General features: G+C 38.0%; 1 protein-coding gene across 1 annotated transcript in view; it reads left to right on the top strand.

Moving 5' to 3' along the window:
- Arhgap15 (Rho GTPase activating protein 15) overlaps positions 1-26,594 on the top strand; it is a 598,323-nt gene that overhangs the window by 443,816 nt on the left and 127,913 nt on the right. Inside the window, exon 12 of the mRNA XM_057755169.1 lies at positions 23,549-23,683. Coding sequence (XP_057611152.1) covers positions 23,549-23,683 — 135 coding nt within the window. The remainder of the gene's footprint in view (positions 1-23,548; positions 23,684-26,594) is intronic.

Raw genomic sequence — 26,594 nt, 5'->3', positions numbered from 1 at the left:
GAAGGCCGAAACTCTGGCTTCCTGTGGCTCCATGGCTGAACTCACCCAGGAGAAACATGTTTCAGATGGCTATTTTTGTTTTCTCTGAGGCTGACGCATAATTAGCACTTTAAAGTATATACCCAGGTAAAGACTAGCAGGAATTCCTGTAAGCAGGAGACATAGCATGTCATGACTGAAAACCCCTAGCTCATAGTTTCTCGGACAATGGTTATGCAAAGGTCCCTCGTGAAGCAATTTCAGAGCGTTTTGGTAAACAGCATTTGACTTGCAGGGTAAAAGGACAGGGCTGTCCAGCCGTTGGGAGCACATTTTAAGAGCTTCCTTAAGATTACCCTTTCTGCATCCTACAAGTGACTGTGCTTTGGTCTTTATTCTATTTTTGTTATTCGATGCAGATCATAGTTTGACATTAATAAGTTTATACGTGATAATGAAAAGCTGATTTAAACGGCAACAAGGCTGCCACCAGTGGCACTAAACAGAGTGTTTTATTGAAAACTTTGGTTTACGTATTGTTTGCCCGAATTATAATACTGTGTGTATCTATTTTACAGACCCTTTGTTTCTTGTTCTGTAAAATAAGGAAGAAACTCAGACAGGCGTTTCCAGTTTGTCATGATTATTTAGAAAGATGCTGAATATCAGGCTGTTTATTTATCTCTGACCCTCTACCTCAGTCAGCATGTTCTATGATTATATTTTCTCGGACTCTCTACCTCAGTATATTCTGTGATTCTATTTTCTGTGATCCTCTACCTCAGGATACTCTATGACTGTATTTGTTCCCATTTGTTTGGTAGCCCAGCGAAAATTATTTCTTAAAACATCTAGCTAATTATCTCTTTAACACTCCAACTTCATCTCCGTGTGCACCCAGCCCATATCGAAGTAATTAAAAATGAAATGGGAAAGACATCAGCAGTTTATGACAATCTTGTTTTGAACCACTGCGTGGGAACTCCCTCTGTTTTTTGTTTGTTTGTTTTTGTTAGACATCGGCACCCAAACTTACTAGTTTGTAAAGAAATTTTCAGTACCAGAGAGGGGAGTTAAAACTGTGCACATTTCTCAGGTCAAACCTGAAGTTTGGACCACTCCCCACGTGTGAAAAGCTAAAGGACCCTGCTCTTACCTGCCATGGCCATGCGCCTTCCCTCACCATGTGCCTCACCCCTGTGCAGACAGAATCCTCCCCAAATGTGGTGGCTAAATGGCATCTAGAACGTTACTACCCATAAAAATACTAGAGGCTTTCGCTTTTGAAATAACTATACAAAGTTATAACTACATACGTGATTTGTGTGTACATAACTACCTCTGAAAGATTCCATAAGGTGATTTTGAATTCTTCTGAAATGTTGGCCAAAGTTGCCAAATCATTTGCCTAGACATCGGAAACAATTAGCGCGCACATGCTTTCGCTGAGTATTCAAATTTGGCAGCAGGGTGAGTGCCAAAATTCTGCTGTCTCAGGTAGCACAGGATCTGAGAGGACACTTCAAAGACAGGCTCGCTGGAGAGGCTTCTTTGGCAGAAACGGCCAGATCCTGCTCTGTTCCTGGTGGATTTCATAACACTTATCTTTGTACTCAGAACCCTTGCCAAAGAAACTTTCCTTCCTAGAGCAAATACCCCTGATAAGTTAGGATCCAGACATGTCTAAGGGGCTAGCAAACATCTCTGCATTATCAAAAGCTCTGTGAATTATTGGTCATTTAAATACCAGCTCTCTGGATTTTGTTTCAGATTGCTTTTTCATTTTAATTGCTCCCATTTCCTGTCTTGACCTTTCTGTTTCAGAGAAAAGCAAGCATCCCACAGAGGAGAAAGAGGGAGAGATCTTTTATTGTGAACGGCAGAGGTCCCAGTTTGGCCAGTACATTTGCTACGCGGTCTTGGAATGCTGTTTTGTAGTTTCAAAAGTGATCACCCTCAGTTTCCCAGAATTTCTCTTCTGCCCTGAGGGATGCCACTAGAACAAGGACAGCCTTGTTAACAAGTTGCAATCTCTCAGAAACAAAACGCGATTTGGATATAAGTCATCATTTCAGCTCACAGAACTGTGTTCTCCAACCCCGCTGAAGGGCTTCATTTACATCTAAAATGGTTCATACTGAGCTCCAGCAGAACTCCTAAGTGGAGGAATGCAGCTGCCATGTGCTTAGTGACTCCGAGGTTAGGGAAGAATGACATCACTAGCTTTAAGCGTGTTATCACGCTGACAGAGAGGAACCTTGTATTCTCTTCCACAGATAGAGCGAGGATTGTGCTCTCTGCCTTGTTTTTTTTTCCTTCTAAAGAATACCTTTCCCCCTCCTCTCTCAGCAGCTGCAAAATGAAGGGTTGAAAATGTCACTTCAACTCATGATGAATGATGCTTGACCCCTAGATGGGTTGCTCTGGATTTTATGCAGTTCTCAATTAATATGAAAGATCCCAACTCAAAGGACTTGGGCTGTTCCTGATTGTTTCAAGGATGGATTTGTGGGATGAGTCAGTAGCTTGGGGGTTTTCTGTTGTGGCTGTCAATCTGTCTTTTGTGGAGTAGAACAGTTACAGGGCTCGCTCTCTAAGAAAGGTAAAAGACTAGACTCTGCTCATATATTTTTTTTAATGTGTGCTCGCCTGTGAGATTAATATCTTTGCTTCCTAGAAATATTGTCAGGACGCAGTAAGGAGAGGCAGTTTACAAAAAAAAAAAAAAATTCTCAAAAGGGCAACTGGCCCACATGTCTTTGTTGTTTTGATTTGAATATAATTAATTATGTAAAGCAATAGTTAGTGGAAGATTAACAATTAGTAGGTTCTGTCAAGTGGTCGCACGGAAATTACTAACTAATTGAGCGACTGGTCCTCTATTGTGTCAGAACGCGATGCTGAGTGCCATCCTTTTCATCTTTTTACTTTGTTGTTTTCGCAGATCCCCTTTCTTCTAAGATGTATGTTTCACAGCAGACTAATAAATAAATAACCCTGGTTGCAATTTCATCACATGCAAAGGGGTTTGAAATAAAAACACCTGTTTTAATTAGCATTATGGTTTGTTCATTTAAAAAAAAAAAAAAAAAAGAAGTGATCATCCGATCATCCTGACGCACTGAGCTGACATTTCTTCAGCTTTGAGTTTCCATCTGTATCTTATATTATGATGTTTCAGGAGCGTCATGAGTTAATTATGTTAACTTGGGAAGCACTGCTTGCATTCCAAATGAAAAACTTCAGCTTGAATAGACAGAAAAGCAGATGCTATCTTTCTTGTCAATTGCTTTGTTGTGGGCTGCCTTGCAACTTTTCGTGTATTTCTGGATCTAAAGGGAAGTGTAAATCTATTTATTTTAAGTTTTCCGTAAACTACACAATTTCACTATTCTGTTTGGTCTGTATGTGTCTAGTGTATCTTTACATGTGTAGCTTTCCTGTCTCCCAAATTTAGCAAACCACAGTCAACTTACCTTCCCTTTAATTTGTAGTTTGTTTTGTTATGCCTGGACATTCTGGAGAGTGATGCATAATGAAATCTAAGAAGTGGGCAGTTCTACTGGCTCCATTCTCACTCTAATTTTCCTTTTTGTGTTTGCACATCAACCTTTTAATGGTTCAACAGCATCAGGGCACAACAAGGCACATTAAGAATGGAGTAAGCTTTCGAAGTAGGGATCGCCATGCTTTTGTGAGTTTCATATTCCCTTAACATAGAAGGCATCTGTATTTAGACCAATAATTATGCATAGAATAAATGTACACACATGTGTTTCTTTATTGGGTTAAAGATGTTAAAGATGGACACAAACAAATGATTTTTGTCCCCACCGCACCCCACCTACTCTGAATTGTTCTTCAAGATTCCTAACCAGTGTATACTGTTTTGAGATTATAGAATGCCTCTCTAGACTACTGAACTTTCAGATTTAAAGCGACATGATTTGGGGTTGCTTATCATGTCCTGTCTTCTTCTTACCTGACATCCATTCTCCGCTGTCTCTGCCCTTCTCAGTACCCAGACACTGAACTGCATGGATTTCATGGTAGACAGTCTCCACATTAGGTCAGTGAGAAGTGTCTGCAAGACAGCGAAGAACAGAGGCCAGTGTAAGACGATCATGACTGTTGGAGCTTTACTTTTAAGTTGATCCCATAACTAATAAACACATCCATTTACTGAAAAGCCATCTGAGGAATTATAGAGAGTGACCTGAGGTGTCATGGGTTACTCTAGGCAAGATTTTGGAAAGGCAAAATTTTGCTTTGGTCCTTGAGGGATTAATGGTCTCTCATCCAGGTATTCTGCTGGTGTAATTATTATTATGCATCAATCAAAACTAAAAAGTAAAACAAGAGGAAAGGGAACTGGTAGGGCAGGATAGGGCAATGGATGCCAAGAGTGACTGAAAGCCATGGGCTCTTTATAGTTGAGTTTACAGGTAACATTGCTCAGGCTCTGTGGATCAGGCTGTGGCCATGAAGTTAAGCCCCAGAATGGCTGAATGGAGGACTTATTCTTTAAAATGTGTGACAAAGGTGTATTTAGTATGTAAATGCAATCTATAAATGATGCGTACTGTGCCATATCATGCATTCAAATTAATGTACGGCTGTTCTGTCTCTTAAAAATAGCTCTGTTCATTAAAAGATCTGTAACCTACATTTTCAGAAAATTAAAAAATTTTATTCCTAAAATCATATTCTGCCGTTAACCAAGATTCATAGTTTAATGCTGCCTTCTTACACTTCTTGAACTAAAGCAGAGGCTTAAAAATCTGACAGGTTTATCTCTACTTGACCAACTGGTTAGCAAACTACTGTTGAGCTGGATTCTCAGACTCACTATTGTGCCTAGGAAACAACTGATGTATTTCACTGCTCTGAACTTCAGGTGGGTTTTTCTAAGCACACAGTCAGTGTTGGTCTCATTTCCACACATTCAAGAGCTTGGGTTAGCAGTTCTCAGGCACAATGCCCATTGTCGTTAAGATAAACATCACTGTGCTGGAGACAAAGTCTGTGACAGGTGGGCAGAATTTACCTGATCAACCAGTCTGGCTTGTCCTTACTTTGAGCTTTGTAGATACATTGTTAATACAGGAATCCCCATGGCTTGTTATTTTTAATGGCATACTTTAAAGAAGTTTGCTTATAAGTCTTAGTTAATAAATAGTTTGGGACTGGGTAGTGCTTGTTCATGCCTTTAATCCCACACTCAGGAGCAAGTGAATCTTCATGACTTTGAGGCCAGCCTGGTCTACAGAGCAAGTTAACAGCCAGTAGTGTTACAAAGAGAAACCCTGTTTCAAAAAAACTAAAAAGAAAGGAAGGAAGGAAGGAAGGAAGGAAGGAAGGAAGGAAGGAAGGAAGGAAAGGAAGAAGGAAGGGAGGAATAAATAAATTTTGGAAAGAAGGACTCAACCAAAAAATGAAATATGTAATGGAAATCCCATTTGAAAATGTCTTCCTTTGTTACTTTGTAAGCTAATTTTTATTTTATTTTTAAATTCATAGTATTTATTTCTCCCTTGCCTTTCCACCCTTCACAACTCCTCATATGATCTTCTCTTTCCTTCAAATTCATGGCCTCTTCTTTCATTAAATATTATTGCATGCATATTTGTATATACACATATATTCCTAAATATCCCCAGTTTGGTTCCAATAATGTTACTTGTATGTATGTTTTTAGGGCTGACCGTTTAGCACCATACAACCAATTAGCGTGCTTTTCTGTGGGGAAGACAGGCCCTCCTACTCCCAGTTTTCCTTGATTACCTATAGTTCTTCATAAGGCAGACGCCTCATGGACTTCCCCATCCATTTTGGCATGTCCATTGATGAAGTTCTTCTTCTGTCCATGTTTGAGTAGTCATGTTATAAGTTAAGTTTGAAAATAAACTTAAATAGAATAATTATGTTCTCCTTGCCAAGACTTAAATGCGAGTGATGTCTTCTCTTTCTTGTTTTCTATATTAAGTAACTTTTTCTAACAATGCAGCTCAGGTAGCTTTACAATCTAGTTTGAAAATGAGACAGATCAGGGTTAAAAAAAAATGTAGCTGTAATGCTTCTTTTGGGAACGTGGAGAAGATAATGTCTCTGTACCTTTAAACTCTTCAAATAACAAAAATTAGCTTGGTTTATACATGCTTTCAATATATTTGTGTGTGTACAATGCCAAGCACCATGGCAGGTACACTATAAACGTTAAAGATTTCTGGCAACCATTGTGGCCGACATCATTGCAACTCTGCTGTTATAGTTTAGATTTCACATGCCTGATAATTCTCAAATTCATGTGTCTGAGTTGTATTCCTTGGGCTTTGTGCCCAAATTTCCCTATGTCTACTTGCCATCATGACATAGACACGTTACCAGTATCTCTAGTCCAAACTTATTATCCATCAAAAGACCCAACATGAATGAAATTAAAATGCTAGGTAATCCTTTCCAGGTATCGGGGATGACTGTGCCAACACAGCGGCACTCTTGGCTACACACAGCAGAGTTTAGCTTGATGTCCTCTTCCCTTGACCACACCAGCTTGAAACTGGAAGGCCCCACACCAGTGTTCCTACAGTGTTTTCTTCTTCTCTTCTTCTTCTTCTTCTTCTTCTTCTTCTTCTTCTTCTTCTTCTTCTTCTTCTTCTTCTTCTTCTTCTTCTTCTTCTCCTTCTCCTTCTCCTTCTCCTTCTCCTTCTCCTTCTCCTTCTCCCTCTCCTTCTCTTGTTTTTGTTTTTTTGTGTGCTTTGTTTTTGTTTTTTTATTTTTTGTTTTTTGAGACAGGGTTTCTCTGTAACTTTGGAGCCTATGTTGGAACTAGCTCTTGTAGACCAGGCTGGCCTCGAACTCACAGAGATCCTCCTGCCTCTGCCTCCTGAATGCTGGGATGAAAGGCATGCACCAACACTGCCTGACAACCCTATGACTTCTTCTTCATTAGGCCATTTTGAATTCTACTTCTTACCTCCAACTAAGTTTTTACATTTCAAATAGATTTATCTCCATAATATACAACCTGATTAGTGCTGTTTTCTCCAAAATATTGAGGGCTCCCTAATTTCTAATGGAACATATAACTTCTGGTTATACTTGAGACTTTCACTGGCCCTTAACAAGCTATTTCCTTTTGATTTTTTATGACCTGCCTTCATGCTAACCTTAGAGAGCCTTCTTGCCAATAATCAAATTTTAATCCATTTCCCATCGTTCTGTAGATCATTGCTTCTCTGACTATGGCAGGCATCTAATTTGCCCAGAGGACTGTTACACCAGAGCCCACCATTATACCACAGAGATACCAGACTCAGTAAGATATCATTACTGAACAACTTTGTAATTTCCATTTTCAATAACACCCTATGTGACGCATTATACTGATCCAAGGCTACATGATTTTCTTTTAAACTTTTCGAGACAGGGTTTCTTTGTGTAACTTTGATGCCTGTCCTGGATCTAACTCTTGTAGACTAGGTTGGCCTCAAACTCACAGAGATCCACCTGCCTCTGCCCTCCGAGTACTGGGATTAAAGACGTACGCTACCGCTGCCTGGATTCCAGAATATATCTCAATAACTTGGGTTTAGCATATCCTTCTTAACTCATCTCAGTCCATCAAAGGCATATACATCATGATCAAGTCTTTGCCCAGGAGTCATTTTCTGAAGGACGCATAAAAGAAATCCCACACTAGCTCAGAATTGAGAATAACAGATGGTTGTTTATTTCGGGGTAGACTCACAAATCAGAATCCTTTGCTGGAACAGAGAACAGAAACTGAATCCCGCAGCTGGAAAAGAGAGCAGAGCGGATGTATGCTTTACACAGGAGTAAATAGTATAAGGGGCCACACCCCAGTGGGCAGGTAACTTGAAGGCTATTGGCTGTATGATTTCCTAGAGCACATTTCATCTGCCACTAGTGGGAAGAATATACTTTGTGGTGTTACAATGAATTAAGGGTCAAAATGTCTTAGTTCATGTTGTACACCTGTAACAGAATGTCATAGACTGCGGAAATTTTTTAATGAGCAGAAATGTATTGGCCCCGTATTCTGAAAGCTGGGAAGTCCAATACCAAGGCACCAACACCTGGCTGGGTTCTTTTGTGTGATTCCATGTGATCACATGGAATGCAGAAAGGCAGGTTAAAAAGCAAGACGGGAAAAAGGGGCCTTTATAATGGCAGTGTACTGGCTAGTTTCATGTCAACTTGACACCCCTCGAGTCACCTGGGAGGAGGAAACCTCAACTGAGAAAATGCTTCCCATAAGATCCCGCTGTAGGTAAGCCTGTAAGGCACTTTTTAAATCAACGATTGATGGGGTAAGACACAGCCCATTGTGGGTGGTGCCGTTCCTGTGCAGCTGGTTGCATATGCATAAGAGTAACTCATGAGGACTAAGCTAGCAAACAGCACCCATCCAAGGCCTCTGCATCAGCTCCTGACTCCAGATTCCTGCTCTGTTTGCATCCCTGCCCTGAACAGTGATGTAGAAATGTAAGCAAATAAATAAATAAACCCTTTCCTCCCCAAGTTGTTTTTGGCCATGGTGTGCCATCACAGCAATAGTAACACTAGCTAAAACAAACAGTATTCCAAACCAAAAGTATGGAGTCATCATGGCTTAACGGTGTCTTAAAGAATTCATCTTTTTAAGAGTAGGTTAAATTCACAATTCAAGATGACTTTTGAAAAACACATTAAGGCAATAACACAAAAGAAGTGAGGCTACGTGGACTTAGCCACTAAATGCCTGAATGAATTAGGACAAATTGTTTAATCATTGGACCTGTGTTTCCCTGTCACAAAAATACATAAAACATATGTTAACATAAGTATTAAATAAATAGCAAAAGAAACACTTGGAATAATGCCTGAGAGGTGTGCACAATTATTACTGTTTTTGAGAAAGTCACATCTTTTTTGTTAATAGTAAAGTATGTAAAGTTTTGATCTATTGAAAGTATTGATACTTTAAAGGTTGTATATAACTCTTTAAAATGAGCCTAATGGATTATGACAACATAATCCATTGCCTCTGTTTTTAAATGTAATGGATTTATTAATTCTTTGATAATTTCACACATGCATAAAATTCATTGTGATCTCATTCTTCCCTAACTCCTCCCAGATCCTTCTGACACCCCTCTCAGCTTTGTGTCTTCCTTTTATTATTATTTATTTTAATAATTCAGAGTCAAACTTGTCCTGCCTATAAGCTCATATACATAGAGCATGATCGACTTACCATGGACCTCAGTCCTTGAAGAAGAACAGTTCATATCTTTAATGGAACACTCTGCTCAGACATAATGATGTTTAGAGGTGTTGGTCTAACTCCTTCTCTATATATTAAGTTCATTGGAAGGAGAAATAACATCTTTGTGACTGCTCAGAAGTAACTCTGAGTTCAGCTCTTTATAGAAATCCAGTAAAAAAAAATGTTTTTAATTAAATTGAGATTGAGGAAAGATTGCAAAAGGATCTTAAGAAAGTAAAAAATCTACTAAACAATAAACAAACCATCAATTTATTTCTCCTTCATCATAAAAATGAATAAAAATGAGGTCAATCATTAATAATACATTGAAAGTAGGTTTGTCTTTCCCTTTGAATTTTCTAAACTCTATAATTAAAATGACTTCAAATTGGAAGATTGCAAAGAAGAAATTAATCTTATTGGTAAGTAAAAGAGCAAATGCCATGGTTGATGATAGATATGACCTGTTAGCAACCGTTGCACTTTCATACTTTCTTTTGTTTAAACAGCATGCGGAGACCAGCATAATCCAATTAATTGTAAATCCCCTTTGTAGAATCAGTAAACTGGCTCACGACACGAAAGCACCATTGAAGTCTTATCATTGGTCCGATATTCCAAACAGGTTCTCATTTTCAAACTGCCAGCAGGTCTTTACAGATGCCTGCACAATGAAATACTTTGACTTCCCTGAACTTGCATTAAATTCAGTAATGGTCTCTGAACTTTAGTCTTTTGTCCTTGCTAGCCACCAGTTTCCTGGATGTCTTGTAGTTTATAGCTTCAGAAAAACACCTTGTGTTCCTCCCTTATGACTTCAAAATTATTTTCCAAGGTAGCTATGCCCAGCACTCTCTTGCCTAAGCTATGTTCTTGCTATGACCAGCAGTCTCTCGCCTAAGCTATGATGTCCTTGCTATGCCCAGCACTCTCTTGCCTAAGCTATGACCTTGCTATGCCCAGCAGTCTCACCATTCACCTTCCAGACACGCACTCACCTTATCCCACGCCACACCCTGTGGCTCTAGTTCCTGTTTAGGACACGACTCCTTACCTGTGGTCATGCAGACTCTTTCAGGTCTTTTTAAAATCTCTTTTATTTTTGAGATGATAATACAGTTACACCATTTCTCTGTGCCCATTCCTCTTTCCAAACCATACCATATACCCCTTCTTTCTTTATTTCAATTGATGACCTCTTTTTTTTTAATTGATTGTTGTTATACGCATTTATGTATATAATCTGCTTGGTCTGTACAATGTTACTCGTGTGCATGTTTTCCCTTTTCAGGGTTTTCTTACTCTACCGCATCTCTCCCTCCCTCTTAATCCTCGATACCTTGAGATATGGAGCCTATCTTTTTGTGTTCTCTAGTGGCCCATGACTTACCAATGTGTTGTGCTCTGTCTTTGACATACTACTATTTCAACTTGGTTGGATCCATCTTCATTTATGTCTTGTCGACTCTCCCAGCCCATATTCCTCCATCCAAATATTTTCTTCTTTGAAACAGTTACAATGTAAGACTTCATGCACAAAATCCCCTCTGGCCACCACCCAGATGAAGCTGGCTAGCCACCTTCTATGTTCCCTTAACAGTCTACACGAAATATAACTTCCTTGTGCTGTTATTTTATCAATTTGCCTAAATTTCTTGTATATTGTAATATATGTAAGAGCAAATACTCTACATACTTTTGCATCTTTAAGTTCCACCACTAGCAACAAGACTAGAATAAAATTTGATTTCAAATAATTGATAGAGGAAAGAATATGTGACTTAATGGCTTACATGTCTTCAGCACTGGTTAAATTCTATGAAAAGTTAACCTGATGAAAAGAACAGTTCATCATGCTCTGTGAATATACACATGTCTGTTTTCATTGGCATATTTTTATAGTATCACTGCTAGAAGAGGTTAAATTAAGATTGATGAAGGATTGCAAAAAGATATTTTCGGAACTAATAAAAGGAATGCAGCAGGTACTAGGCTCTGGGGACAGGAAAATTAATCAGAACAAATGTCTTTCAGGGATAAGAAAGTTTTTGAGGGACAGACATAGATAGACAATTTGGTTCCAATGAGTAGTAACGCTTGTAGAGAATGGTAGAATTATCATGCTAGGATTAGAAATATCATAATAAAAAAATAAATAAATCTAAGCCAGGGAAGAGTCAGCTTTATCAGTGTATACTATGATTTGCTTCACAGCTACAGACCAAAAAACTCAGACCATCGGTCACAGATTTGTTTATGTTGGAAGAGAAGAAAGCCTAAAATCTCTCATAGTTACAAAAGCTTGTGCTGGCTTACATTTGATTCAAAGCTTACTGCAAGGACCTCCTGTGCTCTCCAACACTGGTGTGCATGACTTCTCTGCTCCTGAACTTCACAGGGCATTGCGACCTTAGCTTCCTCACTGACTTTAGGTGGTCTGTAGCATCAGTGTGCCTGTTAAAACTTGTTTTCTCCCCTGGCTTCCTCAGCTCTCCAACATCAGAGTGTGTGGTCAAGCTAGGTTAAGTAAGTTGTTTCTTCTTCCGTCAGAACAAGACATTTTTATATGCGTCAAACCTGTCTGCACTGCTTGCAGGGAAATCTTAGTGCCAAAAGGTACCTTGAGACGGTTGCAGATATTTTTCTAAAAAAAGAAAAGCAAGCTGTAGATGACCCGTTCTTCTTGAGAGTTTACCCAGTCATTATCACCATCATCATGATGTTAATTTAAAAGGAGCTGAGCATAGATTTACATTAATGAAGCAGATATAAAACTAAAAGGAGTAACTCTTTCCGCAAAACAGTACAATTTTAATAGAAACACTAACAAGAATCAGAAAATTCTAGTGACTTCCAGAGATTATAGATCTTCTTGTATGTCTTTCAGCCTCTGCTTTCTCCTACACATACTTCTTCCACTTAGTAGGACATCTGACACTTACTAGGTGTTCAGAAATTGCTTAATGATTAAATATGTCCACCTAAATACTTTATTTGATCTTATACTATAATGCTTATATTGGCTTACAATGAGAGAATAATGCTGATATTTTTCCATTTCCAATATACCATTTCCTTTTGTTTGTTTGTCTATTCATTTGTTTGTTTGTTTTTCTGTTTCTTATCTCTCAAATATTAACAATTCCTGCAAAGAAAATGAATTCTATCATTCATAGGATATTGCTGTTATATATCAAGTAGACATTAGTTGTATGCAAGCTGTTGAGCCGTTTTAATTTATAGATATCAAAAAGCCTACCACCAAATCTGACAAGAAATGTTTGAGAAGATGGGGCTAGAAAGGGGCCTTTAGTCACTGTATGTGGAGGTACAAACTAATACAGTTTAGAGAGTTTTCAAAAAAATATTTTAAAAAAGACCAAAATATTTAGCATTTTATTCCTAGAAATATACCCAGAGAACTCCATACTCCACAAAGATGTGTGCACCATATTCTACTTATGCTTTTTCACTATAGCAAACAATTTAGAATCAACCTAGTTATCGACCGAAAGAAGAATGAATAATGAAAATTTTACACACACACACACACACACATACACACACACAATAAATACAGACAATTGACATGACTTATAAAAGATGATATAAAATTAGTTGTTTTTTAAGTTCTAGCTCTCATGGATTTTTAGTTTTTGGTGGTAAATAAGTACAATATTTGATAGTAAAAATGTAAAATTCAAGGTAACACTACACAGCTTCTGTGCCAAATGATTAATTTAAGTGTATAGAAATCTACAAAGCTATAAAGAGCTTGGATCTGTTTACTTATTTTTAATTTTTAGGTTTCTTAATAATAAACTTTATACACAATTTTATAAAAAGAAGATTTTTATAGGAATCTCTTCTGGTATTTAACAAAGTTTATATGTATTATTACTGAAAAATCTTTATTTAGATCTTTCTGTATTTACTTGTTATTGTACATTTTCAACTATTTATTCACAGGTATACTTCATCATGGACATCAGAGAGGAGTGATAGGCAGCAGTGATAACATACATCCCAGTGGTCCACATGGTCTCAAACATTGTGATGTAATAGAAATTAGCTCAATGACTCCAATAGCAAGTTGGCAAAGCCTATTTAAATTTAAATATACATACAAACTTTAATATAGGAATTAACCATTTAGGTATTTTCTCTACTCACATGGGTAGTATATACTGACATAGATATCAAATTATGTTAGTACAAAACTATTTGCACAATCATGGGATTTATGACTTGTTAAGTGAGTCATTATACATCCGCAAAGATGAATACACATGCTGTAGTAATTCCTATTGCCAGTAGCCTTTAAGTTACCTGCCCACTTGGGCGTGGCCTCTTTCACATCTATTTATGCCGATGTAAAGCATGCATCCGGCCTCTTTTTCAGGATTCGGTTGCTGTTCCCCATTCTAATAGAAGATTGTGATCTGTGAGTCTACCCCTAAATAAATAACTCTCTATTATACTCAATTCTGAGCTAGTGTGGGATTTCTTTTAAGCATCCTTCTTCATATGCAGATGAAATAGAGCGAGATAACGTTAGTTTTGAGTGATTTCCAAGATATATCTAGTGAAAAATAATCAGGAGAATATATAAATTACATTTTGTTTCTTAAAAATGGTGGTAGAAGGTACTACTACCTGAGTTTAAAAAATGTCTTTGAAAGGAAACCTTAGAAATTTAGGAAATTCCTAAAGGAAAACTAAGACTCAGTTTTCTCTGTGTGTATAAATTAAATAACTAAGAGAAGATAAGGCAAAGTTCCCGCCATGTATGCTTTCATATACTATCAATCAACACTGTTTCAATACATGACATATATCAAATCAAAATAATAAAGTATTTGAATTACTGTATTATGTAATTCCTATTTTAAAATTATGTGTTTTTCAATACCAGATTATCAAGTGCTTTGACAATCTTAAATAAATTTTTATTTCATTCATGGTAAATTTTTGAAAATGATCTTGGGAATCATTTCCGTGAGTTATCTTTTTTTAAGTTTCAAAAGAGCAACAGAGCAACTTTATGTCCCACATCGGTGAAAGCGGGGTGACCAACCTTTTGTTTCATTTCACCAAGGAAACCTCACTGAAGATAAAAAAACACTCAAACCTTTCATCTATGAAAACCAAAACAGTTAGCTACTGAGAGTATACTTATCAACTAATTAATCTAGTTCATTATTCTGGACTTAAAGAATTATATTAATACATAATTATGACAGTTTTCTTCTGTAGCTTCAAAAAACACTGTTGCAGTAACCATGCTGTGTCTAATACACATGCTGTTGTGAGTGTCGTAAATCTCACAAATAGTTATATCTGTAGAGTTCTGATTATGATATGAAGTTGGAAATATGAGTTCTTGTGATATGAAGTAGAAAATGCGCTCTCAAAGAAATAAACTCATCGATACTGTTTAGGCAAAATAATTATTATTTTCTCTTCGTTTGGTAAGTGTTGTACATTTTATCTAGAGACAATGGCTTGAATAAATCAAAGTGGCAATATCTAATTCTACCAATTTCGTTTACCACTTCTACTTCATTGAATGATTGTTTCCAGAGTAGCTTCTAAATTAACAAGTTAATTTCTAAAGTGAGTCTTTATTCTCACCCATTTCTCACCCAACAAACCCCAAAAATATTGCAAGGAGAATAAAAGAAGTCAGAGTCTTATATTAGAGTCTGGGCACATTTGCCACTGGCAAAGAGACTAATATATAAGCTAACAGGCTGGTAAAGAATAGCAGATCTATACTGGTCCATTACATACTGAACCTCCCTTAACTCATATGAACTTAGGAATTGTCATCTGACAAGAGACAACACCTCTATGTTAAACAGCATCCCTGTATGCACATGAAACAGAAAGATTATCTGTGCATAGCTATTTACAGGAACTGAACCCATAGGTTGATATTAAATAACATAACAAGAACTGGATGGGACAAATGAGCAATGGTGTCATTTAGATACAACATGAAGCAAGCTGTTAAAAATGACTGTTAAATTTTATCCTACTGATTCTCTACCCTTTGGAGTCTATAATATGGGAAATAATCCATGGAATTCTAGCAAACTTGGAATCTATTTGGAGAAGACAATCATTGTGTACAATGTCCATAGAATACAAAAGGCCTTTTACTTAATGTAAATAAGAGCAGTGCTGAAAGCTCTAAGTAAGAAGGGCATTAAAGAAATACATATTGGCACCAAGAAATACATCAGTTTTTATGAGCTAACTTAAAAGAAAACTCAGTTTATTTTTGGCGTTGTGTTCATATTCTGTGTGAGAGCACTACTTTCCAGATGCCAAGAGGAGAGTATCTAGACACGCAGAGAGAAAGGTGATGTCAACCACCACTTTTTACGAGGTGACATTATGCATGGAGTTATGGTAATGGGAGGATGTTTTATGTTATGCCACTGTAAATGAAAAATGCACAGAGCAGTGCCACACTTGTTAGACTTTCCATCTGTGGCACTGGCTTCCTAAGTTCCCTCTCTACCTATTTGCTAGGTTGCTATCTCATCCAAATGAAGCCTGATGCTTTCGTGGAAATAAGCATCACATTATCTACTTGCTTCCAACTCTTGGTGTGGTAGAAGATCACTATGTCTCCTTCAAAGAGATGATCTTAGAGATGTCGTATCATGCTGTGACATTTTGTACATGGCTTGGGCATCTCAAGTGATTTTCAAAGGTATAGCTGAAATAGAAAGTAGAGAGAAACAAGTCAGCAAGGGCTGCTGGAATGCACTACTGGACAATGAAGGACTTGCTCTTTTGGTTTTTGAAACTTTAGCATCTCAGGAAGTACCTACTATCTCCTTGCTTCCTTCTTTTTTTTCCCCACTTCAAAAAGGCCAAATGAAATTGATCATGTGTGCCAAGTGGCTGGAGCATCTATTTTGTGTATAGGCTGAACCAATTTCAAAAGTAATACTTTTAGCAGTTTCCTGGGGATTTCTGTATAAATTATGAGGAATGAAAAGTCTTTGGGGGGTTAGAGTACAAAATTTCACATCCCAAACTAATTTCTTCCTTCTTTTTTTGATAGATGATATGGCCATAGACTATTGGCTTGACTTGGTATTTTTCACATAATTTTAAATGTTCTTTAGCTCCAGCTTTAAGAACAACATTGTATTTCTGCTCTAGTAAACATATGTGGGTAAAAAGAGCTGAGTAAGAGAATAGCGATTGTATTTTATTCCTTGGAAACCAAGTGTATCCTATACGTTAACAGTAAGGTTGAGTCCAAATAGGCAAGCAATTTTGAATTATGACTTCAAATTATTTCTTAAAACATAAATAATCAGTTATTTGGAATAATCTAAGCAGTTTTATCCTGTATTTCACAAGTGTAACATCTTGTTTGAGGATTTAATCTAGGAATACAGCACTGTCGTGCACTACGCAAAAACTTTAGGTGTTATATTAGCTTGGGCTACAAAACTTCCACAGGGTATGTTATTAAACCACAGTAATTTGTTTCAAAGTTCTAAATGGGACCAGGTTATTGTCATCCACAGTATCTATCATTATTTATTATATAGCTATATCCATCCCCGTTTGGCATCTCTGGAATCCAGTGTCTTCTGGTCTTCCCCTCAATATGTTCCAGTCTTTTGCTATAAGGATACCATTCATATTGGATTGTCATGATGTTTGGAGTTCACGTGACCTTATATTTATAATTACTTCTTTAAAAGGCATCTCCAAATTGTCATATTCCGAAATACAGGCATGAGGCTCTAAGTACAAAAATGTGTAAGTTTAAGAATAAGGGCTGTATCTCTGGGATGAAGCCTACTTGATCATAATGGATAATTTTTCTAATGTGTTCTTGGATTCGGTTTGCCAGTATTTTATTGAGAATTTTTGCGTCGATGTTCATGAGTGATATAGGCCTGTAATTCTCTTTCTTGGTTGGGTCTTTGTGTAGTTTTGGTATCAGGGTAACTGTAGCTTCATAAAAAGGAATTTGGTAATGACTCTTCTGTTTCTATATTGTGAAATACATTAAGGAGTATAGGTATTAGGATGAGTGCTCTAGCCTGGACTAACAGAGTACCTTTAAGTGGGAAACTTGAAGAGCAGAAACCTATTTTTCATAGCTCTGAAAGCTAGCATGTCCAAGGCCAGGGTGCCAGAAGCTCTGGTGTCTGGTGAGGGCTTGCCGTCTGCTTTGTAAACAACCTTTCTTTGTATTTTCACCAAGTAAAGAACAGAAAAAGAGATAAAAAAAAAAAAAAAGAAGAAGGGCTGTAGCTAGCTAGCTAGCATCATGTACACTTGGTGGTGGTATATTTGCTGATGAGTTTGTCCTACTGATCATCAAGGTCAGCAGAGTGTGTTGGAGAGGATAAACAGACGATGTGAAATGCTAGAACTTGGTCAATGTTCACTTTAGCAATGTTTCTGAGCACCTGGTAAAGCCCTCTCCTTTGAGGAACATAAGGCAGTCTGCCAGCTGCGGCTTCTGAAAGCACACAGCCTAGTGACTAGTATCCAGTCTGTGTTCAGTCCCTGTTTGCATAATAAAAATTAAGTGAACAAACAGATTAACTGGCCAACTGTCCTAGTTTCTCAGATAATATCCTCAGTGCATTTCTGCCTTAAACCAGTGTGAGTGGTACAAAGGGACTTCAATTAGGGCAGCATAGGAAGGCGCTGCCTTGGCATGGAGTTTGTATTACCAGCTATGAGAATGTTGACCCTGTCTAACTCACCAGAAATAAGAGTGAACGGTCACTCAGAAAAGGTAACAAGAAAGGTTCAGTACATCAATGACCCAACTGATTTCCTTTTGATCTAGTCCTTTAAATATAGTGGCCTAGATAGAAGCTGTATATTTACAGACAAACAGGGCCATTCCAGTCACTCGGATTTCTAACCTTTTACTTTTATTTTATAGCCAAACATTATATATAGATTCATCCTCTTAGGCATCTCTGGCATCTACGATGTGACATTCATGAACCCAGCAGGCTTTCCCAATAAAAATGTGGCTGTGTCGTGGTTCTTGGCACTGGGAGCAGATGCCATATCCTTGATGACAGGTTCACGGTGTCATCTGCTCTTATCGTTGCATTAATGAAATCAGAGCTATTCTTTCCATAACCTGGGCTGTCTTTCTCCCCTTTTCTATTGTGATATGAAAGTGAATGTTGGAAAGAGCTTTTGGAAATGTCATGGAAAGCGTTATAAAGTAAAGGGTGGGAGAAAAAAGAACATTTGATTTTTAAATATGTAAAGAGGTGTCGCTTTACACTTTACATTTATTCTATTCGAGATAATTCTAGTTATCCATGCCACATTTTAACCAACATTAGGTAAAAACGATTTAGTTAAGTTCAGACCTGATACAGCAACTTCTGCCTGTATTTATTTCTAGAATTCCATATAAATGTGTAGCAGAAAGTTGGTGATTAAACCTTCAGAAACACTTAAGTGTTCCTGCTTCCTTGAAGGCCACCATTTCCCATCTATACCGTCATAGATCCATCTTACAAGACTCCACTGTAAGGAAAATGGCCCCGAATTGTCTTAGAAATGATAGTAGATTTTACTCTTTTACATGCACAAGTACTTTTTTTTTTCCTAAACTACACTAAGATCCCTTCAAAATGAGACATTTCAAGACAGCCTTGTTTGGGTAAAACATTATCTTATATATTCATGATTTCATAAAAATCTCATAGTATTTGGATTCTCAATCTTAATCTACCTTAATTATATCATATATTTTAAAGACACCGTTGACTAGGGTGTATTTAAAATACCCTAAGTAGAGGGTCAACAGAACCCAGGACAGATTTTGAGTGTAACAATCATGAGATACCTGGAACCAACCAGACTTTCCCTGAGCATTAGATCCCAGTGTGTATAGCTATTGTTGACCCTGTATGGTAAGCCACAACACCCTGAAATGATTTCTCTAAACCAATTAGTACAGTTCATAATATTCACTGGTGTTTTCGTTGCCTTCACTCTTGATGTATCTTCCCCTTTGAGCCCTTGTTTGCCTTGCCCATCATGGTTGTATCTTGGATGTTTGTTTCTTTATAACTTCTAAATGCTGTGTGCATTTCCCCGTTGAAAGCAGCGTTTGTCTCTCCAACAGTCTTCACTTCACACACAAATGAATAGATATAAAATGTATCCGTGGTGAGCCAGGCCTAAAAAAGATATTTTATATATCCATGTAATTTTTTCAACTTGATCATGTTTCTTCAACACCCCTTCACATAATAATCCGTTCATCTCCGACTGTTTCCTACTGCTGTTTCTTTTTATGGCCAGTTTGTTTTATATCTGCTCATATAAGAATTGGGCTCTCAGTGATTGGGGAATTACTAAATATTGGAGTTAGTTTATAGATGAAAGCACAGTCTCAAATAAGATCCTTAGAGATAAAATGTAAAAGTCCCCAGTTCTGAAGTCAGGTCCATCTACAAGCACTTCACACTACTTATTTGCCTTTTGGCTTCTGCCAGACAAAATTGTATATAAATAAAATGATTTTAAACATAGTGGAAATGTATTGGCTCCTTATCTCAGTTTAACTACCTTGTCACTCATAAGAAAATTCCTTAAGCTAATCCCGTCCTTTTTATCTTCTCTATAAAACCGATAATCATGCCAACATCTACTTCATTGTCTTACCTACTTATATATAATTTAACATACATTTAAATTATATATAATTGCAAAAAACATATAGCATTGTGTTCTATAAGTTAAGTGATACATAATTTTCAGTTATTATTTTTGTTTTAAGTAGTTTGAATATCGATATATGAATTTCGTTATAGAAAAGGTATGATTTTTGTCAGTAATTAAGAATTACAGTGCTGACAAGAGAGTTCAGTGCGTGCCACACGAGCCTTGTTACCTGAGTTTGGTTGCCCAGACCTACAGCAGAAGCAGAGAACCGATTCCTGCAGCAGTCTTCTGACCTCGACATACATGCCACCGTCTGTGTTCACCCATACACCCACTCCCCGTCCACACACACAGTAGTAAGAACTTTAATAAAAACAAAGTACCAACTGTAAAGTTCATATATGGGAAATCATGGTGTCTACACATATATAGTCCATGGATCCATGTCCACATGAGTTAATTTCAGAAGCTCAGCTTGTAGAGGAATGTCCACAGACCTTTGCAGCCTCTAGTCTCCAGTATAGTCCTGTCAACCAAGAAGAGTTTGCAGCTCCGGAAAATAACTGGGAATGTTTGACAACGTTTTCTATAGTCAACCTTGGGAACACAATTGACCACGAGTGGGTGAAGGCCAGGGATGTTACCTATACATCCCAGAATACAAAGGACAGTCCTATAAGAAAGATCATCTTTGCTCAGGTGGCATGCTGTGCCACTGCTCATATACCTTACATTCTTGAAAAGGGAAAGTCGTTAGAACGCTCCTACAGATAATGCAAATGTATTTGAATGATGCCTGTCAATACAAGGAAAGTGTTACGATCAGTTTTTCTTGAGAATGGGCTGACTTTGTGAGACAGCAGATTCTTTGGGTATAATTATATGTTTAAATAAGCCACCATGGCCTTGAAAGCCCTACCACAAGACCCTCTGGATTACAGGGGATCTGTTGGTTATGAAATGCTGGATGTAAAAATGAGCTAGCATATTTCAAATGACAAATGTCAACTCTTGCCATTTTGTTTATTTGAGCTACTTATGGAAGTTTGCAAATCATAATTATTTTTTTCTCTAAATGATGACTACTGATATCTAAATTTATATTTCTATATTAGGAATTCTTGTGTAAATGACACAAATTCACAGTAGTCTGGCTTAAAAATTTTAAGCAGACACAGTGAAGTGGCACTCATCCATCGACACACTTCCTTTTCAGCCTACTGAAATGCTCCTTCCTCACCTTCACTAAAATTTGCTGCTGGATATATGAAAGTGACTAACATTAATGGCATTGCCCTCAAGTTGAGGAGCTATTTGTTATTATTGTCGGCTTTCTGCCCAATATGAACATGTTCCTTTTGACTCTCTGAAGGTCTCCCCTTAGCAGGCTCTAATCTACTCACCACAACGCCATCCAATGCTTTACTTCCCTAATAAAGTTGAGAAGTTGAGTGCATGTGTTTCCCTGCATGCGTGTGTATGTTTAGGTTTCCACTTCAAGATCAATGCCAAAGCTACAGTACTGATACATTTTCTAAATGTGTTTTAAGCAATAAGTTGTACAACATTTTTAGAACATGTGTTAAACTATTTCTCTAAGAATGAAGCTCTTAACAAAACATAAGCACTCTGCATGAGATCTTAGCAGCAAAGTGCTTAAAAGATAAAGTAAGAATTGGTACCATGGGAAGAACACCAGCTGTAGAGCACACAGGTCCATTATGAGAAGTATGGTAGTGGGTAGGGAGAAAATGATTTAATCAGGAGTAAAACCGATTTTATTATAAGGGCACGCAGGGGGTGTGGCACCATAGTGAGAGGGACATTTCAAAATATCTGACAGATTTCAACAATGTGAAAACCCCGTTCTTTAAAGTGACAGTAAACCCCATCAGGTCTCCCTTTTTGATGCTATTGTTAACAGTTGACTGTTTAAAGCTGGCCTGCTAAGATGCTGTCGGCCTATTTCAATAGTGTGCAGTCAAATAAAAGACTAATTGTTGAAATACAATCAATCAAAATGATTGCAGGGCAGGGAGAAGGTCTCCTCTGCTGATTTTTGTTGTGGGTCCTGTTGGTGTGTTATGATGGCGGCAGGGACAACGATCAAGAGGAAGAGGGAAAGAGTCCCTCTGGCAGAAACAGATCCACCTCATCCTCACTTTTTTGAAAACATACTACTGGGCAGGAACATCACTCACAGGCCCTGAAAATGATAGTCCATTAGAAAAAAATAGATCTGATAGCGATGTGGGCTAATATTTTTAAAAGGATATGAACACTCTTAGCAAAACAGCTCCTGCAGAGAATTCCTACCGTGACAGTTCTCAGCTTTTCTTTTCTTTCTTTCCTTTCCTTTTTGTTGTTGTTGTTGCAAAATGCTCCTTGGCATTCATAGAGCTCACACTGTGGGAGCATGTGACTGTGAGCTCAGACATCATCAAAATAGAGAAAAAATTCCAGTTAACCAAACACCTGTAAGTTTTTACCAGGATTCTTGAATTTTCAGTTAACTCCATGTCATAACTGATAAGCTTTTGTTCCTTTAAGCCCAGGGGGGAAAAAATCGTTTCTTTATAGCTTGTCCTATAGATTAGCAGAAATGTCATCGTATCTTGCTTCCTTTTAATTATATGTAAAGATGTCACTTCTAGACAGCCATCATCCCTTTCTTGTATGAGAACGATCCCAGATTTTCCTACTGAGAGTTAAAGAGGGGGTGATAATCACCTATCACATTCCCTCGCTACTGAACATTCGCTTTGGCACCTAAGTTGTCACGGCAGCAACGCGCTCAGGTTTCCCAAGCAAATATTTTTGTTGTTTCTAAAGAGGTGGTTAGCATTTGTGGTTTGTCTTCGGCGTGTTATCATTTTGGCAGCTTTGCATAGCCTGCATAGGCCAACAGGGGTCTGTCTAATATTGTTGCTGGGTACATTTTCCTCACTGAGATGAAAACGGAAGAAAAATGTTTCTGAAGCAGTAAGAAGGAATTAATATATCCCCCCCCCCCATATTCTATTCCTTGCTGACTTTAGATTTAGGCAAGAAAAAAAAAAAAAAAAAAAAAAAAAACAGAAGAAGAAAGCAAGAAAAAAAGTGTTAGCCATTATTCCCTTGTACATAGCAGGGATAACACATGTAAAGCAATAACTTGTTTTCTATTGCCATGTTTAGCATATGTCTCCTGTTGGCTCAGCAAGGCCTTCAGGCCGGTCCCTTGAGCCAGCCATCGCTGGCAACTCTTAGCCCCTCGGCCTCAAAACCAAATAGCTTTGAATCATGTAGAGCCGTGATGCTAATTTTCATACTGATGCATTATGGGAATAACTGTATCTGACATACTGTGTCAATGGTACTGTCTCTTTGTGTCCCTTGTTTTTTGTTAGCTGCATTCCTACAGATGGCATTCCATTGAAAATGTTCCCTTCCTACAGAAAACGAGAGAAGAAAAAAAAAAAAAAACCCATGCACAGCACCAAACCTCTAGGTGCAGAAGGCTGTTAACGGTTGCTGATGATAGTAGGCAAACATTAACATAATAATTAGTGTCTTGTAATTGTTTCATTAAAACCAGTTGTTCCATTTCTCCTCGTGTTTTCCCAGAAGAGAAGCTGAATTTGGATGACAGCCAGTGGGAGGACATCCATGTTGTCACCGGAGCACTGAAGATGTTTTTCCGGGAGCTGTCTGAACCACTCTTCCCTTACAGTTTCTTTGAGCGGTTTGTGGAGGCGATCAGTAAGTATACCCCAGAAAGGAGCCGGGTGTGATAGAATTAATAACAATAATGAGATTGATGCCGATCATGACAACAGAAAAACGGAATATGTGCCCCATGCTCATATCTGTAGCCTTAGGTTTTGTCATTTAGGTGGCTTGTTTTATATCTCACCCTGCAATATTATCTGAGCTTTAAAACCAAAATATTCAGACCAAAAAAAAAAAAAAGAGAGAGATAGAAATCTATTTAAGGCCACCAAATTTAAGCTTTCTCAAATGAAAATAGCTTCTTCTGCAATCTGCTTTAAAGGGGTCATCTCTTGTACTCCCAGCCCCTGCCTTTATATTTTCAGAATTGCACTGTTTGCAGACAAAGAGGTCTTGCAAGGGAACCTAAAATATTAAATATTGTGTTTCATTAAATATGTGTTAAATCATCAGCTGAAAAACCATCTTCTCTTGGCTCACTCATTTGTTCCCTCACCAGCAGCAGAAACTGTCTACAGTTGGCTTCTGAGCAGTGGGTAGGGTTAAGTGAAAGCGAATTTCTTTTAATGGGTGACATTCGGAATGATGAGTTACATCTCTCCACGAAGCTTCTTTCTCTGATGTGTTATTCTCTCATTTATAATACACAATCTAAAGTAAAATGGAATGAATGAATGATCAAAATCTTTTCCTGCATGGAAACTTCTCCTATAGACGCTTGGAAAAACAAATACTTAAAATATCACTAAATGTAGTATCATAGGGTACATTTACTCTAATTGTGACAGCTTGGAAAATGACCCCTGGCAAGCAGGCTGATATAAGAATGAAAGAGAAAGAAAGAAGAAAGAAAGGTAAAATTAAGAATCTTGCAAGCCTGGCAGGAGCTTAATTAAAGTCCCAACAAGAAAAATCTCCAAGGAAAAAAAATGCTCTACATAGGAGGTCTGGTCTTGGAGGCTGTGTGCAAAGAGTTCCCAGTAGTGGCAATGAGGAGCTGGGGGCCAGTGTTGGAAAACAGCCCATCAGTGGGCACTTTTATTCTGTTTTCACTGGGAAAACCCCTTCACATGCTCTTAAAACTTCTGCGAAATAAAATCGGTGGGATGAAGATAAGGGTTCCTCTCTCGGTCTCTGGTCTAGCCTGCTCACAATTTCAAATTGTCTTGTTGACTGGCTGTTATTTAAGGGCAGGAAGGTTACTCCTGTTTCGAGTTTGGGATGAGTCTGGAGTTGTTATCCTTCCTGGAGAGCAATGATTTATAGTTGCCAGGTTCTCTAAACTACAACTTAAAAGCAATAATGAAGAAAAAGTAAGTAAGCATGAATCTCATTGAGTGCAGTCTGGTGTTCTGTCTTAGCTTGCACATTTACGTGAACTGAGAGAGCAGCATTCTGGGAGGAAATTGGAAAGACTTTTGGACAGATTCCTATCTTAATTGTGCATATTTAGAAATATGTGTATCATATTGTGACTTCTCTACTCAGGTGGCAATCCTCTCATCTGGAAACATGCTTACATATCTGCTGGGTGGGGAGTGTTGGTTGTATAAGATTCCTATAAATGAGGCTTCCTACCTCCTTTAGTTCACACAATTCCAAAGATAGTAGCAAACTTTTCTCATAGGCTAAGCATATGGAAACCAGGCCCTTGGAGCTCATACGAGTACATGTCCTTTGAATCCCCATAAGAAGTATGATGGTTTCTGGGATGTTTTAGACTTAACCCAAATTGGACGTAGTTTCAGTGACATAGGCATGATCAGAACTGAACAGCAAAGATAAGGCAGGCAGCAAGCTCTTAGGGATGATTGTAGAGAGAGCCTCTGCAGATAGTTGTAAAATAGGTAATTTGTCCAAATGAAGAGGAACAAGTTTAATAAAGTCCTTTTAAAACTTCAAGATGTTATATACATGCTGGCAGTAGCTCTTCAAGTGACCTGTGTTGAGAAGGCAATCTGAAAATCAAGAGATGGAATATGTCCCATTAAAGCCATATGTTGCAAGGCCAGGGTAATGGTACTGAAGGGTGGGGCCTTTAGTGATTGAGTCATGAAGAAGATCACTTCTGATAAGGTTAACACCCTTATAAAAGAGGCCCAGGGGAGAGTGACGTAGCGCTGCGGGGAGAGTTGCTTGCTACCAAGCCTACAGACTTGATCCCGTATGATGGAAGGACAGAACTAACTCCCACAGTTTGTCATCTGACTTTCATACATAAACCACGGCACAATCATGCTGACATACACAGACACCAAAACAAACAAATACATATAAAAACTAAAGGAAGTAAAAACAAAATACAGCAACAACAACAAAAGAAAGCAACACCAAGAGAGATGTCTTACCTCTTCTAGTCATGTGTGTACACAGCTAAACATCACTGTCAACTGAAGGAGAAAACGGGCCCTCAGCACTCAATGCTATTGTCTTGGTTTTAGATATCTTAGCTACTACAATTGTTTGTATAAACTTCTATTGTTTATCATGTGTACAGCTTATGGTACTCTTATAGAAGGACAATTAGACTAAGATTCTCTGCAATATTGCTTTAACTAATCAAGAATGTCAGAACGTCACTGCATGATGTGTAACAAGTGGGTACTAAGCCATTGGATAGAGTGGTTGAGGATATGGTGCAATACTCAACAGAAGGACCAAGACACTCCAACTGTGGTGGCTTGAAAGAAAATGGCCCCCAAAGGGAGTGTCACTATTAGGAAGTGTGGCCTTGTTGGGTAGGTGAGGTCTTGTTGGAGGAAGTGTGTCCCTGTGGAGGCAGGTTTCGAGATCTCATTCTATGTTCAAGATTACCACCCAGTGTCTCAGACCACTTCTTGTTGCCTGTAAATCAAGATGTAAGGACTCTCTCTCCTGCTCCAGCACCATGTCTGCCTGCACACCACCATGTCACACAATGATGACAATGAACTAAACCTCT

This window comes from Chionomys nivalis, chromosome 22, assembly GCF_950005125.1.
Source record: "Chionomys nivalis chromosome 22, mChiNiv1.1, whole genome shotgun sequence".
Classification (NCBI taxonomy): Eukaryota; Metazoa; Chordata; class Mammalia; order Rodentia; family Cricetidae; genus Chionomys; species Chionomys nivalis.
This window is presented reverse-complemented; position numbering and strand designations above follow the sequence as displayed.